The sequence below is a fragment of the Pimephales promelas genome, chromosome 8, assembly GCF_988280905.1.
Source record: "Pimephales promelas chromosome 8, fPimPro1.hap1.1, whole genome shotgun sequence".
Lineage (NCBI taxonomy): Eukaryota > Metazoa > Chordata > Actinopteri > Cypriniformes > Leuciscidae > Pimephales > Pimephales promelas.
In genome coordinates this window covers 19,271,803-19,289,062 of record NC_142776.1, presented here as the reverse complement: position 1 = coordinate 19,289,062, position 17,260 = coordinate 19,271,803, and the positions used below count along the sequence as shown (strand labels likewise).

At 40.4% G+C, this 17,260-nt stretch overlaps 1 protein-coding gene across 1 annotated transcript in view; it reads right to left on the bottom strand.

Moving 5' to 3' along the window:
• Window positions 1–263: 263 nt before the first annotated feature.
• Window positions 264–17,260, bottom strand: part of znf644b (zinc finger protein 644b) — a 36,077-nt gene continuing 19,080 nt past the window's right edge. The window contains exons 2-6 of the mRNA XM_039691595.2: window positions 8,619–11,368; window positions 7,912–8,460; window positions 1,956–2,081; window positions 1,755–1,860; window positions 264–1,678 (exon numbers count right to left, since the gene is read on the bottom strand). Of these exons, the coding sequence (XP_039547529.2) occupies window positions 1,465–1,678; window positions 1,755–1,860; window positions 1,956–2,081; window positions 7,912–8,460; window positions 8,619–11,352 (3,729 nt within the window). The 5' untranslated portion in view covers window positions 11,353–11,368 and the 3' untranslated portion in view covers window positions 264–1,464. The remainder of the gene's footprint in view (window positions 1,679–1,754; window positions 1,861–1,955; window positions 2,082–7,911; window positions 8,461–8,618; window positions 11,369–17,260) is intronic.

Here is a 17,260-nt window from a genome sequence, read left to right as displayed (position 1 = left end):
TCCGGAGGAACGTGATGACAATTGGTTTGTACAGCTTTGATCGCCAGTCTAAGCCCTGCCCGGGACAAACTGTGAGGTCGCCTCCCGGTCCAGACGCTTACTGATGAACCCTGGTCAAGCCACTTTTCTATTCTTCTACTACACGAAAACAGAGCTGATAAATCCTCGATACTTGCGCAACGACAGTGTTGGACAGAGCCTTTGTCAACAAAGTGGCAGTGTAAATAAATACGTAAGTATAACAACAGAAAAAGATACAAAGGTTTAAATCACAATTACATTTTAATTGGCTATTAGTGACTTAACAGAGACATAAATACAACGTGTTAACGCTTGCTCGGCTCATTAACACATTGTATGCCTTAATTGATCGGTATGTGCTTGCACATTATCATCACCAAGTAATGGTACATAGTTACATGGTAACTATTTGAAGGGCTGACCAAGGCATGGAGGACTATTCCTCCAGTTGGTCTTTACCGACAGCTTTATTTACAATCAAATGCAAAGAAATCATTTACCTCAGAAAGAATGAGTGGTAACGATTTCCTTTAGCATCCTAAAGTAAAACATGATAATTAGTTGCGTTATTATGCATTTGTGTGACATACCTTACATCGTAGCACCATAAAATGATGATCAAAAATAGCATTTGCAGAGGTTTCAGCAACTTACAACAATAATATAGAACAATGACATTTTTTGACATTATATATAGATACTGTAGAACTAATTCATATTGCATTATGACAGTATTGCCCATGATATTACTATTACTAAACAACTAGAAAGCTTTGAAAAATAATCATTGATATATTCATAAAGTTCACAGTTAATTTCTTTGATAATAGCATTGAAAACAAAAATAATAAAAGATTGCGCGTTACATGTTTTATCCGCAATATGATTTTTTTTCCCCCTAATGTGTTAAATGATGCATAAGAGTAAATATACCGGAAAGCATTTTAAACCAGAAATAAAGCACTACTGTAGATATATTATAATGTTAATATACTCTCTTAAAAATTGGTTATACATGTGTTTTTGTCAGTGTGAATAAAATTACAGTAAATAGCATTAAATAAAGTGATCTTGATCGTCATAAACAGTGACCTCTGAATTCTATGATTTGGATAGTTTCTACAATCTAGCTGCTTGCAAGTCACAGCAGCTGAGAACTGCAGTCTGCAGCGAGAGACCGCCTAATGTGCACATCCCAGATCTAAAAATAGCCGAACTCTAAATCTATGTTGCAAATAGCATGCCCTTAAGAACAACCGAAGATCGATACAATAAAATCGGGAAATAAAACGGAGGAAAATGAATATGGAATAGAAGAAAATCTCTCATTTATATTATATGTCTATTCTGTATTCGTATATAGAGATGCTTATGCAGTATTATCTGTTTATGAACATGTGCAGAACAGGTGTACAGTGAGAGTAGCTGGTGTGTAAACGTGGCTTAGGAGACCCCCTCAGGCAGACTGAGAGGAGGGTGTGTATCCAGGAGCAGGCGCTCGGGGGGAGATGGGGAACACAGCTCTTTACACAGCGCTGAAACCTCCACCATACCTGCACCCATGCCGGGGATACTTGTGTGCATAAGATGCCTCTGCAAGTGCTTGATCCAGTCTTCCTGAATTGACTGAGGACCCTGGAAGATCAGATCGCAGAACCTGGGGGAAATAAAGAAAGATATGAGAGCTGGTTGGAGAGAGTGTGGTGATGAAGTACAGGAGTGTTGTAAAGCACCTGCAGGTCATTCTGTAGATCACTTCAGAGACGGCGTGTGAAGATGAAAACGCCTTCCTTTTTGGCCCGGGCCTTGATCTCGGCCTCTTCTGTTTACAATCATATGCTGTGAAACAAACGATGTAATTATAAATCAGTGAAAGGCTGAGTGGCTGGATGATTCAATTAGAACAGATTGGAAGAGCAAGTATGAAACCCTACTTGTTCCTTCTAACAAGGCGATTTCCTTCCGTCGCGCATATGCCCGAAGATGATTGGACAGGCTTACGGCACTGTGGAACGTCGTGTTGCAGTGGATGCAGATCTTCTTATTCGCTGCAAACTTCTCTGGATTACACATAAATGAAAAAAAGTTTTGAGCTAACGAGTATTTAAATAACAGTTAGATGACCTCGTGCTTAGCTGCACTCCACTCATGACTGCTCTAAAAATAGCAAAAGCATGGTTATACAGCTACATGAGTGTGTAATCTAGAAAAGGAACACAGCAGCTTGAAGAAATAAAACTGTGATTCCCTGAGTGTCATCACCTCCCACTCCATCTGTTTATGTATAATAAAGATTGTGCTGTGCACTCTGTTTATGAGGACATGTAGTGGTACTGTATGTTCTCAGCAAGTGTCTGCGATCAGTTTGATGGTTTGTTTGTTTGTTTTTAGGGGCAATGTTTGAAACTACTCATCTGCTCTCATTGTACTTTCAGATGAAATGTGTCCAGTTAATGCAAATCCATATAGCTGTGTGACGTCCCAGTCTAGGCTGTGTGCGTGTGTGGAGGGGATGTGGCCGACACACCTGACACTTGTTGGATGCCGAGTTAAATGTTGCTGAAACGGTTCATGTGCGAGCATTGTTTTGGGTGATCGTCTCCGGAATGGAGTTTGGCGGTCTTCGCTATGGTGAGTGTCTTGCCCGGGCATGACACGTTTCTTTGTTGTTTTTTTGTTTTTTAAGGAAATTGACCCATCTGATCTACTTTTTGTTGCAGCCTAAGAGACGGCTGTAACAAATGGGGGCTCGTAAATTTATAAAACATATGCGTTATATGTATGTTCAACATGACATCATGACTTTTGCGTAAATATATACGCCACTTTCGAGTCAGGTGGCGTGTTATCTCTACACATTTTGAGCTATCCGCGTGTATGCGTATATGTCTACGCCATTAACGTCCGCGTAATTCCGCGTGTCTGTACACGCAGTCAAATCTCCAGTCATAAATGCCATTAACCCCAGTGACGGTTTAGTTTAGGGACGGGGTTGAGGTAAGTCATATATTTATATAACGTTAAGTCAACGGCGTTTATAAACACGCTGAAAGGCGATTATGCGTCTTGATAGCACGCCAAAAAAGGAAATACGAATTGGCGTGGCATACACACGCTACTTCATGAGATCAGTCTGGTGTGTTATATGTTAAAATGAAAATCGGATGTTAATGTTGGCCATTATCGCTTTAACACTGGAAAAATGTAAAGTCCGGTGTTGGCACTTGGCAGGCAAACTGAGGTTGTGAGGTAAAAAGGTCAATTTGGTTGTACCTACATTATTAGTAGAGACACTGTCCACTTAATTTCGCCTATATTGTGATACCTGATGGTATTGATAAAGTACCAGTAAAGATTCTTAGAGATACTGGGGCATCTGAATCATTCATTTTAGAGTCTAACCAACCTTTTGGTATTAATTGGGGGATTAATAAGGGGGATAAGGCTGCAGACTTTGTCCATTGCTTTGCACAGAGTTAACTTAAAATTGGATTTAGTTGAAGGAGAGGTGACCCTTGAAGTGACCCATCTCCTGTGAATGGCGTTTCTTTAATTCTGGGGAATAACTTGACAGGGAGGCGAGTGTGGAGAGAAGTTGTTCCTCCACCTGTAGTTTCGTTTACTCTGTTGAAAGAGCAAACTGATGAATTGGTGCAAGAATTCCATGAGGTTGCCACTGAAACTGCTTAACGCACCAGTGGGGCTCGACAGCCTTTTAGACAAACGGGTCGGCGCGTATGGTTGGGTTGCGGAGAGTTCGGGTTACGGAGAGTTTGTGAGTTATAACGGAAATCATTATGAACATCAGCTATGCTAATTATTTCCCATCTGCCTTTCTGCTGTTATCTCGGGACGCTTGTCCCGAGAAAAATGGCGTTCGTCAGGTCCAGTTTTGTGTCCAGCCTCTCACGGGGATTTCGGATGCCCCAACGCCTGTGATGAGACGACTCAACGCCTGTGATGAGACGACTCAACGCCTGCGATATGTTATGGCGCCGTTTGATTCATAAACAATATTTATATTTAATATTTATATTTAAACAATATGAATGTAAGCCAGAGGAGAACTGGCCCCCGACTGAGCCTGGGTTCTCCCAAGGTTTTTTCTCCATCCAATCTGATGGAGTTTGGTTCCTTGCCACTGTCGCCTTGCTTTTGGCTTGCTTTGAGCTTGCTCAGTTGGGGTTATTTAGTGTTTAGCAATGTTGTTGATCTGTGTTGTGCTACTTTCATGTTATCACTGTGAAGCTGCTTTGATACAATCTGTATTGTGAAAAGCGCTATATAAATAAATGTGACTTGACTTGACTTGAGGTGTTTGTGTCTTTATTGTCTAAATGTGTCCAAACTTGAGGTACCGGATAAGGATTTATTAAGTCCAGATGTCATGCAAACAAGAAACTATGCTTCTAACCACAGCTCAAGAGCTGTTGTTCCAACCACACAACTTTGCAATGCTGTTTGCAAATATTCAACATTCTGTCTGCACTCTTGTTTAATGGTTGGTCATGTAGATGTCAAAAGGATGCTGTTTTTTCAGCATCTTTTACCACAAGTGCCACATTTTGAAAACACTGTGGAAAGTTCACAAGATTTCAAAACTGCATCTCCAGACCCCAACATTATTATTTTGAACACAATAACGTGTCATTTGTAGATGTTTTTTTAACTCTTTCATTTAAAAAATATGATTTGCATTTAAGTTTCTTTCTTGTATTCTTCTGATAATAGGACAATTTAATTATTTTAAATATTATTTAATAAATTGTACTAAATCATGTTTAATTGAGAGCCTTAATACAAACATAATGGAAGATGGAAAAATACCAAAGTCATGGTCTTTTGGTCACTCTGGGTAATAGTAACAAAAGGACATACACAAAACTCCTTTCGAGATGACAGTTTCTTATTGAAATAGCTTACAAACTCCTTCACACTGACAGGTAAAAACAGAGTCGCTAGCTTATTACTTAAAATGTCAATGCCCAAGTTTGCCATCACTGCTGGCACACTTTTGAGACTAAATGTTTTGAAAAGTGCGCTCTGGAAACAAACACCCTCATAATGTCCCTGTACTCCACCTCATCCTGAAGAAGTTCTGTCAGAATGCAGAGAGGTGACTTGCCAGTGCCCGAAATAGGCTTGCCTTATTTGCTTAAGAAAAACAAATATCACAATGTAAAAGTCACCATTTACAGTTGTATCCATCAAAACTACTCTGAAAATCACAAATGTCCCTTTTTTTCTAACTGTCCTCAGTGAACTTCCTTCAACAGTCGATGCTCCATCTTCAATCAGAGAGTTCTAGCAAAACATAAAGCAACAGACCTGATTACATGTATCTGGCTGAACAATCAAATCAAATTTACTAATCACTGTTTATCCAATTAAAACGGACAACTTGTGAAGTATATTTGATTGTGAAACCCCATTAATTAGTTGCTGTTTTTTATTACTATTAATGAACTGAGAGTTTTATTTGGGTACGCATGAAACAAAGATGAGCAAATACAGCTGATGTGTTTCCAGTACATAAAAGAGAGCTATGCGTTTTACATTTGAATTTCAAAGCCACTTTTGATGACATTCATTCTTTTTGTACCTGCTACAATATTTCAATGAGTGGCAAACTTTTACCCTGCACTCCGTCTCTCTTTTAATGGAATCAACTGGCAACTTCAAGGTTACAGGAAGAGAACTTTGTCTTAAATATGAGGCGTCTGTGGTCTGTCATACATATTTAATATGGAGTATATTGGGTTTTAAGCTGCACTGTAAATAATGAAGGCAGTAGAGGAGGGAAAACATAAGAGAGCAGCTGTGAAACAAGGCAGTGTAGTCATGCTACACTGTATTGATCATCTCTACCCTTGCTCACTGTAAATATCTCAAATCAATGCTATAGCACTTAAACGACTTTATTATTTACACTTAAAGGGCTATAACTATTAACAAAAGACTAACAACAATAAAAACCCTATGTTGTGGGAAAAAAGAATGTTCAACGCTGGATTGTGACCCAGATATCTGAAACCTCACCTGTCTGTCACTCTCAGATTCTTTGATTCAACATCACTCGAAACAAGACAGATCACACGCTCAGCTGTCAGTGAACAGGCAAAAGATTCTTGTCATGGAGGGTTTTTTTATGTTTTTACTAAAATTGCTCAGTATCAATGGTACTTCCAAGCTCTCTTTGTCCATTCACAATGCATGAGAAAACTAATGGCCAATTACAGGCCTAATTATTTGACAACCACTAAACTTGAAGTTGAAGCTAAATGAGCATTTGAAATGAAACATAATTAAGGTATTGTCATCTTAGATATGAAATATACATTTCTGAGCCACTAGAGACAACAAAAAGATTTTTTTCCAATAATAACCTTTCTTTTGTTTGCCAAAAGATAATTGTGACTTTGCACACTATATTCAAAGCTTCAGTAATGGTACGATATCTTTGTGTGAGGAACAAACAAAGATGTAAGATGCTATCCAGTGATCATTTTGCCTCAATAAACCCCTAATAGCTGTAACCCAATAAGTTTCAAGTTGTCTTTTTTTACATATTCAAATGAATACTTCATTTTCCTTTTGTGTTTAAAGCTGCAGTTCGCAACTTTTGCTCTTTGTCACCATCTCTGTTCAAAATCTGCAATTGCAGTTATTCGCGGAATTATCATCTTTACGTGGGTTGTAAATTGGCATGAAACAGCGTGGATGAACACAGTGTTTTGAGGTGAGTGGTGCTGTCAATCACAGCGCTGTGTGGATACTGTCATACAGAATCACAGAGTCACTTTTTGAAAGTTTGACCAACATAAGAATTTTCACCGGAAAATGTCTTCTGAACAAGTAACATCCACTTTTGTTCTGATCAACTAAGAGGGGAAAAGCATTCGACATGATAAGTTTCGTTAGATTTAATCAACACGATTTACAGCAACCGTGCAAATTTTAGCCTACTTTGTTCTCAAATTTGTAATGTTAACAACATCAGCATTGCGTGACTAATGTTAAATTTAATGTGATTTATGGTTACCTGTGTAGCTCAGAATTCATATTCTCCATAATAGCAAAACGAGAAAGGCACAACAAAGGAAAAAAAGCCATCTCTTCTTCCTTTTTGAATGCCGATGTTTAAATCCTTGTGTTCGCATGAGACGGTTTTCTTCGCAAGAGAAAATTCTTTCTCTAGCCCCCTTAAATTTGAAGTACAAAGTCTTTTGGGTTTTATAACTGCTGAATCTCCAGTTGACACTGATGATTGTTGTTTGGATCTTTCTGGATGCCATAAGTTTAATTATGTAAAGTGCTGCGAGAAAAGCCTATACATCTCTTCATGCACAGTATATAATGAAATGTAATGCAAAAGACATGCTCAAATTTCCTGCGGAAACCCCCCAGTACCACTGGAATTAAAATCATTATTACAAGCTAACCGTTTTGAATCTAGCTATTGCAAGCAGATAGTTTTGAACACTGGCAGAATATGTAATAATTTTAAATAATTATTTTGGATTATTTTTAAACTTAAAAAAGTTATGGACAGCAGCTTTAAAACACACACACACACACACACACACACACACATATATATATATATATATATATATATATATATATTTTTTTTTTTTTTTTTGATTTGAACAAAATGAAAGCTTGTTTCCACCATAGAATAATAAATAAAACATGCAATTGTGACTATTTTCTCTCTCAGGAATTCTGAGATATAAACTTGCAATCAAAAAAGAAATTGCGTTTTTCTCATAACTAATATTTTCTCACGCAATTGCATGTTTATATCTCACAATATCTTACATGCTTGCCTGTAAATTAATATTTGGATAACAGAAAATGACACGATTGAGTGATTGTGTGGTTCCTAACCTTGGCTCCAGGTAGGATCCAGCTTCACAGATGGTGATCTGGGTATACTGCCACTAGTGTAGGAGATGGTCAAAGGAGTACTGGCATCCTCTGAGTGGCCTTCGACCTCCATTTCCTGATCCACTTTCCTATTTCCCAGCAGATCCTCTAAAGTGCTAGATCGAACCTTATTGGTCCTCTTCCTCTCCCTGTCGACCTGGGGACGCCTGGTCATAGTCCATTGCCCGTCGTCTGGTGTGCCAGTGGCATGATGGATCTTCATGGGAATGCCAGAGGATGTAAGAAACAGTCCATCACTGCTGGCAAACTTTTGAGAGACATAAGGTTTTGAAAAGTGCGGCCTGGAACCAAACACCCTCATAATGTTCTGGTACTCCGCCTCATCCTGAAGAAGTTCTGTCAGAATGCAGAGAGGAGACTTGCTAGCACCCGAAATAGGCTTGCCAATCCGCTTCAGATGACCCCGCACATGATTGGAGAGGCCGGTCTTAGTGTCAAACCAGCCCAGGCACAGGGGACAGGTGTGCTCGGTTTTAGACTCTGGCTTATCTGCCATGATGAAAGCACATAATTACTTTAAATTAATAAGTTGCATGTAGAAATGTTTGTACACATACATAAATATGGGTTATGCATGTGTGATTTTAGCTTGAGAGCATTATCTAAAATCACAATGACTTGAACAAGGAAAGGTGAACAATAATCACCTTTTCTGATTCTGCGATTCACTGAGGGAATTTTTCTGCGTATGCGAGGCTGGCGGTCCTGAGATGCCACTTGCTCAGGTGACACCACGTGACGAGCATCATAACTCAGCCCAACCCTATGCAAGTGTCCTCTCACATGGTTAGACAAGCCCACCCCAGACTCGAACACTGCGGGACAGTAGGGACAGCACTTCCTGCCCACCAAAGACAAAGGGTTGACAATATACTCGGCATAAGGATCGCTTTGCTGGTAAACAACACGACCAGGGTTATTCTCACTTATTATGCTTTCAACACACTCATCCTTCACGATAAAAGTACAAATATCATCACTGTCCTCCACTCTACTATTGTCTGGATTCGTATAATTGGCATAGTCCAGAATGTTGTTGTGGAGAGGGATGAAATATTCACTAGAGGTATTGCTATTACACTGATCCGGAGACTCTTTGGTGCAGTCGCTGAAATCCTGAGCACCTTCATTGTCATCTCCCTCTTGTGGTGTAGTGGAGTCCCATTGGGGAGACTCAGGCTCAGATTTTGGAAGACGCACATGAGGAATATTGGCATGGGTGTTGCGATACGGGATTGACATTTTTCTTTTCGACGGTATTTTGTGCCTCAGCGTTTGCAGCGCTAAAGTACTGCCAGTTGAAGGATCTTTGGGATAGCTCTCAGTGCCAGGGTTCAGACAGGCTGCTTTACTCACGATCTCTGTTTTCGTTGTAAGATGTACGTCAAAGCTGGAAAGATATGTTGTCCTCTTTTCGGAGACAGCACTTTCATATTCTTGATTGTCTTCTTCGACGTATGGGAGACCTGTAGTCACGTCTATTTTCTCTGTAGGCAGAGGGGATAATTTGCTTGGCTTGTCACTTCTCAGTGAGAATGGTGACAGCTTGTTTGCGGGGCTGCCAGGGCTCCATTTGATCAGGGAGGAGCTGAAACCGTCACAGGCTTTTTGTGTTTCTTTGCTTCTCACTTCACACAGGTCAGCTGAGCCATTGGGCCTAAAGGGCAGCTCACCTCTGTCCCTAACAGACCACTTCTCTGTGCTTTGAATCTTTGGCATCACTAAAGATGAGTCCTTGGTTTTAGGTTGGTCGAACAAACATTGAATGTGATCATCTACATTGTGGTGTGATTGAGGTTCATAATTCTCATAATATGGCTGCCCGTGGATGAGCTCCACATGCTTTCTGAGACTATGTCTATTCATACTTCTAAATGTGCAATTTTGACATACAAAAGAGTTGCCAGTCTTGCCACATGGGGTGTGGTGAGTTGTACACTGATGTGCCTCCATTTCAGTTGTAGTTATGTGATCACATTCCTCACAGCTATAAGACTTCTCCTTCTCATTAGTTTTGCCATGATGGACGAAAGTTTTGGGGCATTTCGTTCCAAATACACACTGGGTACACTGAATACAAGCTCTGCTTCCCTCGACATCTATCTTACTGAAACCTTTAATCTCTTCCATCAGCCTCTCCCTCCGCACCTGGTGGATTATAATGTGCTTTTGCAGAGAGGTTATGTCTCGGAATGAACGCCCACACTCTCTACATATGAAGGGTCGGGGAACGTGTTCCTGTCTCACCTTTTTATTCTTATCTAAATGATACATCATATGCCTATGCAAATGCCTCTTCTCCTTGAAATTATCGTTGCACTTTGAACATGGGAAAAAGGAAAGCTCTTCGTCTGTTTTTGTCTCTGTCTTTAACCGTGCCGATTTTTCACCCATGTAGGTGTTTGTTTCTAAGTCGCTGCCGCCTTCATCACATCTCTCTTCCTTCTCGCTTGAAATTAGCTCCTTCATGGCAGCTGACTTGTCACAGAATTTCTCCAGGCGCAAGCCAGCATATGCTTTCAAACTTTCCGGCTCTTTCCTGAAGGCATGTTCTTTGTTAATGGACGACTCAAAATCGGAGTCTTCGTCAGATAGGGAATTCTGGGATGCGTAATCAAAGCCATCATAAACCTGTCCTCCAGTGTCAGCCCTCTCCATGGTACGTTTTTTACGCATCCTCTGCCTTTGGTTTGCAGGAGGAGCCCCATCAATCTCCACCTTTGTTCTTACCCCATCACCTGCCACACTGCTTTTCAACAGTATCCGCATGAACTTCTCCTGCAGGCCCCAAGTTAGACCATCACAGTCATCAGAAGAACTCTCTGACAACTCAGAATCAAAGTCCCATAAGCACCCTGTTTTGATTCCCTTTCTAGCCAACAGTCTGCTGATTGGCCTGGTATCCAAGCCTTCCCCCACCAGCACATCTAGGGGGGTCTCACCGTCACTGTTGTTTGATTCAGTCGAGGCCCGTGCGGGCTGCACTTTTAGGGCGCACCCTTCTGCTTTCTGCCGGGTGTCTGATTGAAGCTCACTGGGAGGCGGTAACACCTCAGGGCTAGTGTCTGTCCCGGGCAGAGGGGACACGTCTTTGTTGTGGACGTAGGACTCCTCTGAGGTACAGTGTGAAGCAGCTCCATTAACAAGTGCTCCTGAAGGCAATGAGTCGTTTGTGCTGGGGGCAGCAGGGATGCTACCACAGACAAATGGGTTCGGCTGGACTCCATTTAAAGGGTTTTGGGGACTGTCCAAGGGCAGGGGCTCTGGTGGATCCAAGTTGTTATTGTTGTCGTTGGGAGAAGATGTGCTAGTCAACTCTTGAGTGTCAGAGGAAGATTCTACCTCTTTGTCTTCCTCTGTGCTCTCTTTTACTGCCGCCATAACGGAGCAAGACGATCTGTAAAAGAGAGACAGGTGATCAGTATCTCAATATAAGAGGCCAATGCTTGGTTTCATGTGGTTTTTAAACTTTTCAAGAAATATTTTGATTTATTTTAATTTTTTTATAAAGAATTGTATAGATAATAAATATCAAGAATATTCATGAAGAAGGTCCTCTCTATGATATAATTTCTGGTTGCATGTTTTTTTGTTTTGTTTTTTCCTGCATATTTCTGTATGTTGTTTGGAGCACATGAGCTTGTAGGCTGCACCACATACGTTTGCTGCTCAAAATGATTTCAAATATTAATAAGCAGCTGAAGGCAGTTTTGTTAAAATATTATAATTCATTATGATATAAGGACAGTGGTTTCAATGATTTTTAATTCAGAAATCGAAAGCAATCAACAATTCATGTATTAAGTATTTGTTTTATATAAATGCATAGAACCTGTGAAAAAAAATTCTGAAATATAGGGAGCATCAAACAATTTAGAGCTGTCTAAAATGAACTAATAGTGGCCTAAAGAAGATGGGCGACTTTTTTTTTTTAGTTTTTGCCACAATCCCAAACACCCACTGTCAACGCTTCTTTTCACAACACACCCCAATGTTAGCCCTGGAAGTCCTGGTGAGGAAGCTTAATTATGTGAATGCACCTCTGGGATCTAACCTTCCAGTTTCTCTCACCAAAGTTCTCAGCCGCCTGCTAAAATTGACCAATTTCCATGGGAACAAAGCACACCACCAATAAGATCATATTATTCTGTCTTATCACTCTCTGATGGTGCCAAAGCACATCCCAGCACGAGACTGTTGTTGCTTCAAACCTGACAAATTGCACACTGCACAAACATACACAGAGACACGCACACACACACTCACTCAGGTAGAAACGCTCCCGTTCATGACTAGCCAGAGAAATATACCTCAGGTGTCATCAGCCAATCTAATTATATTTGATGGTTTTCAGCAGCTCGACACCAGCAAACCTGTGGGACAACAGGAGTGTGTTTAAAGGGTGTGTTAAAGGGGCCCAGGCTTGCTGTTGTCCTGCTAGGCCACAGTGTATGCTCTGAGGATTTGACATTCAGCACTAGCTGCTCTCAACAGGAAGCCGCGTTGCTAACGAAGTGTTAAATTCAGTGTTAATGAGTGGCTTCACTGTTACCACCTCCTAGGTAAACCTTCCGAGCTCCATATTCTCTCCATCTGTTGGGGTGTGAGGGGCTTTCGGAGGGAGAACAGACGCTCTGCATTTAAAAACGAACTTCACTGTAAACCCCTAAACAGCAGGGTGGCAAAGCCTCAGAATATGATTTTAGCTTTAAATTTACAGGCCTCATTAGCTTCCAGTTTCCACGCTGATCTGTTCCATACATAACAAACAGGGTTCAACTGCAATGCGTCTTTTAAAAATTCATTCGCTTCTATTTACTTCATTTAGTCAATGTTAAAAGGCTGCCTTTGCCTTGCTGGAAGCTATTTACAAGGATTATGAGCTTAAATACATTTACGCTCGGCGCGGAGATCAATCTGAAGCGATTAGCTCTTTTTCTCAATCTCGGTCTAACTCTCTTTCTTCCTTCCTTGAAATATGCTCAGTAATGAACATGTTTGAATTCACAAACAACAATGAATCAGAGGAGGTCCCCCTGTGATCAGACTAAATTAACTGCACAAGTAAAAGAGCACTTAACACTTACACGACACACATATGTCATGTGCTCACTCTCCTCTCTTTCTCTCAGCCCCTATTCTTTCCATCAGCACTTGTTCTAACACTTGAGTTGCACCTCATCTTGAGGTTACTGCTGAAAAAATAAGAGGTGATAATTGCATATTATCATTACATATTATTCTAGAACCCCAGAAGGTAAACTTTTCTTGGATATTTATTAATCATAGGAGAATACAAACTACTTGCTACATTCCACTTGGGTGTCTTGAACTTTTTTCCACCTACTACTAGACTCACATGTTGATGACAAAAGGCCAAAATGGTGTACTACAAATGCAGACAACCATAAACTACGTTCTATAAATATCAGACACATTCACAGAACTCGCATTAATCTCTATTAAAAAATAACTTGTTGAAGTAGGGTGTAGATATTGCATTTTCCTTTTGCATTTTTTTCCCCTAATGCACGCAAGTGACGAGACAGAAATTGATTACCCAAACACTTCTAACCATCTCATAATTCCTTCAGACTCAATCCCTAAAAAGAGAGGACTACAACAAAAATCATAAAGACCGGATGGGAGAAGTTATTCAGAGCAGTTACCTGTCTATGTGAATCGGCAACATGCCCAACTCAATTTTACTTTATCCTTTACACTCTCTCTCTTTCTTTCTTTTACCTGTCTTTCTTTTCCCCATACCCTCTTCCTCGATCACAGGAAAAAACACATCTAAACAAAGAAGGAAGGCCAAGGCCCCTCAAGTACAGAGCAGAGAATCTTCCTCGGTTAATGGGAGTTATTGATTTGTTTGACACACTGTGAATTTATGAAGCCGCCTCTCAAGTGTGAGAGACTAACAAAGCACAGCTGTGAGCAAACAAACAGGTAGCTATTCAACCTGACACCTCACAGAGACTGAGGAGAGCCTGTCTTTGTCTTCTTCTCTTGCCATGTTGAAGAAAAGCGTTGACTTCAACTCAAACAGTCTGCTTAACACACAGAGCAGCAGTGACAGGAGGAAACTCTTGCTGGGTTTCACAGCACATGCTACAGCTGACGGGACAAGAGACGTTTTGGGAAGGATTTATTTATTTATTTATCTTGCAAGGGAACACTCATACATATTATATTTTGATTAATAATGAAATAAAGGATTTGAAAAATGAGTTCAGGGGTCTCCGTTAACATGTCTGACTATTTAATCACACATTTACATGCACATAAATCACACATTTTAATGTTTAATATTATGGAACATCTAAAACTTGACCTTTGTTCTAACCTTTCCACATAAACAATGCTGCTGTACTGTCTGAGTCATAGGAAAGCAAATATACATCGGATAGCTGTCATATATTGCACACAATACAGGTACCATACATTACAACCCTTGAGCATTTGTTTGTTTTTCACCCCCTCTTTCCCCACCGTTTGGAAAAGAAACTAAGATGCGCAGAGAGTGGTAAGAATCCAATTTCTTTTGAACGCTGTGTGGAAATTGAGAGCTCAGCAATAAATCTGCTTCAATACACAATCTCCACAGAGTGCAGGGGCAGCTACTTTAGCCATCTCTCCCTCTGTGTCTAACAAACCGCTACTTAACCAGGAGCCAAGGCAGCCAACTCTAAGGTATTGGTTGCCACAGCACTGCAAAAGTTGCATTTTCCAGAGGTTGCCATTCATAGCCAAGGTGATGCAACATTGCGACTCTGTTAACTAACCCGGATTTAACAACGGTCCACACAAATTTGGCTCTGGATTTCAAAACAAAAGAACACATCCTTTCTCAACCCAAATTAAAAGAACGCCTTCTCAAATACTCCGTACTCTTTCTTAAAATAGAGCAAGTGAAATGGCTGTTCCTAACTGATGGTAGATTTGGGATCGGGGAGAGGGGAAAGGGGGGTCACTGGGCATGATAAAAGGGGACAGGGAGTGAGTGACAGTTGGGTTAAGACAGAAGTCATGTTCAATAGCAGGTAAGGAACATCAAAAGCCGAGTTCACAGGAAACCTATGCAACCTTATCTAGAAGGAGGATTTTCTGTTGTGTGAAGTAGATTAGTGGTGCCAGAGCTGCTGACATGGCCTCATTTGCTGCCCTGTAGTGTTAGAGGAGGATTAAACCATATAAACTTTGAAGCCTTAAACAATACCTTTCAAAATTAGACGGATTAAGGGAGGGATGTCTGATGGGGATTTCCCGTGGCTTTGTCAGTTTAAAACTTCTCTTATTTAAAAAGGGAGCAAGAGAGAAGGGGGAAAAAAAGCTGAGCAGGTCTGCGGTTTCAGTTTTAATGAGGGCGCTCTTATCGTGAGCTGGGCAGTGGGTGCGAAGTAGCGCAGGTCGACAGGCCTTTACACCAGTAGCCTCTCTCGCATTAAAGAATGATGCAAAGAGTTTGTCACGTAAAGAAGGCGAAAGTTTTCTGGCAGTTGCATCATTCCGCTACTTTTACGCAGCAACACATTGATGTTTGTCTTGATGAAAAATAAACATTGATTGTTGCATGTTATCCTGTGTAAAATATGAAAGCAATATGCCAAGAGATATACTTCCTCTCAGGTCATGAGTTGCAGGCGCTTTTTTAGCTGTTGTACGGCGTTGATTTTTCTTCATGTGAAATGTGATGATTACTGGAGATCTGATTTAAATACGATGGGGCTGCACGGGCACGTATCTGCCGCTGTGATCGAGGGCATACTCGCATACATCTGTCTTGCTCGAGTAGTGTGAAAGAATAAAGCTAACTTTGTCACTGCCGCTTTGCTGAAGTCACGTGACCAATCAGATGAAAGCATGTCAATGTCAACGCTTGTCTACACGCTGAGGACGGGATCGGGTCTAAGCGAGCAGACATCAATACGCTTAAATTTGGAGAAATGTCAAGCGGCGCAGGTTTCGGGATGAAACATCTCTTATTACCTTTTCTTAAAACGTAATGTGCCTTGCAAGCTAGAAGACATGAGCAACATAATAAAAGTGGAAAAGGGCAAATAGTGGCAGAGGATTCCTGTCTAAATCAGGACTAAACTGATGGATCTAAACACATTCACGCTGACTTTTGTTTAAGCAAAACTTCATCTAAAATAACATTCTGCTAATGAAATAAAAACGACCCATTCTTAACCGCATAAAGCAAAGCTTGCACTTTGTGGTCCATCTCCCCCTGAACAGGCTCCCTTAGGATATTAAAAAATCATCACATTTTTATCAGTCCCTGCTGCTTGTCAATGGCATCTATTAAAGCTGAATGAGGGGGCGGAGCTGCATCCAGACTGGTCATTAACACCAGGGCCCCACTCAATCAGAGCAACTCCCAAACATATCAAAGAAGAGGTGGGATGCACGCAGAAGGAGAGGTAGGGGGTGTGCTTGGTAGCCTGAGAGAGAGCCCCATGGAGAGATGTAAATAACCTCCCGAGAGACTCCCGGCGGGCTTTAAAGAAGATGCTAGCTGGGAGACGACGGGAAGCTAATGAGTATAACAGTAAATGTATACAAAAGACAGAAGAAGAGGCCCTCCTTCTTTATTCCAATTAATGCGCTCTTATCAAATATCAGGGCACCGAAGCCACTTTACTTAGTGTACCATCTGGATGTACTCAATGAAGTCAAAATGCAGCAAACCAAACCAAAAACGAAACAAAACGTGGTGCAAGACGATATCTAAAAAAAAATCTATTGAAATATACAAACAAACAAGTGTGGTGTAAACATATGCATTTCTGAACATATGTAAAAAAAATAAAAATAAAATAAATTTTAAATAGATTTTTTAATAATCAAAAAAATATATATCTTTAAAGTATCAAGTTGGAATAAATGTCAAGGTTTAATGTTTATTTTTTTTTTATGGAATGTGTTTGCAAGTGGGACTCAGCATAAAAGCTAAATATGACTTTGTCTCAGTCACATATATATAATCTGCACAATTTGAAATTCAAATTGGTTCCCTTTCACCACTCAAAGGTGTAAAGTAGGGATTATATTGACTTAAATTCAATAAAATAGAGACTCCATCTAATCAATTAATATTTTTTAATTGAGCCACTAGCTGGTAGGGGTGTAATGATACCCTCATGTCACGATTTGATATCAAGATACTGAACTCACGATAGAAATGTTATTGCGAGACTCCAAGACATAAGATAAAAGGTTAACAAAAAAATAAATATATTGTTTATGAAAATGCTAAATTTGGTATTACATCTGGGGCTGC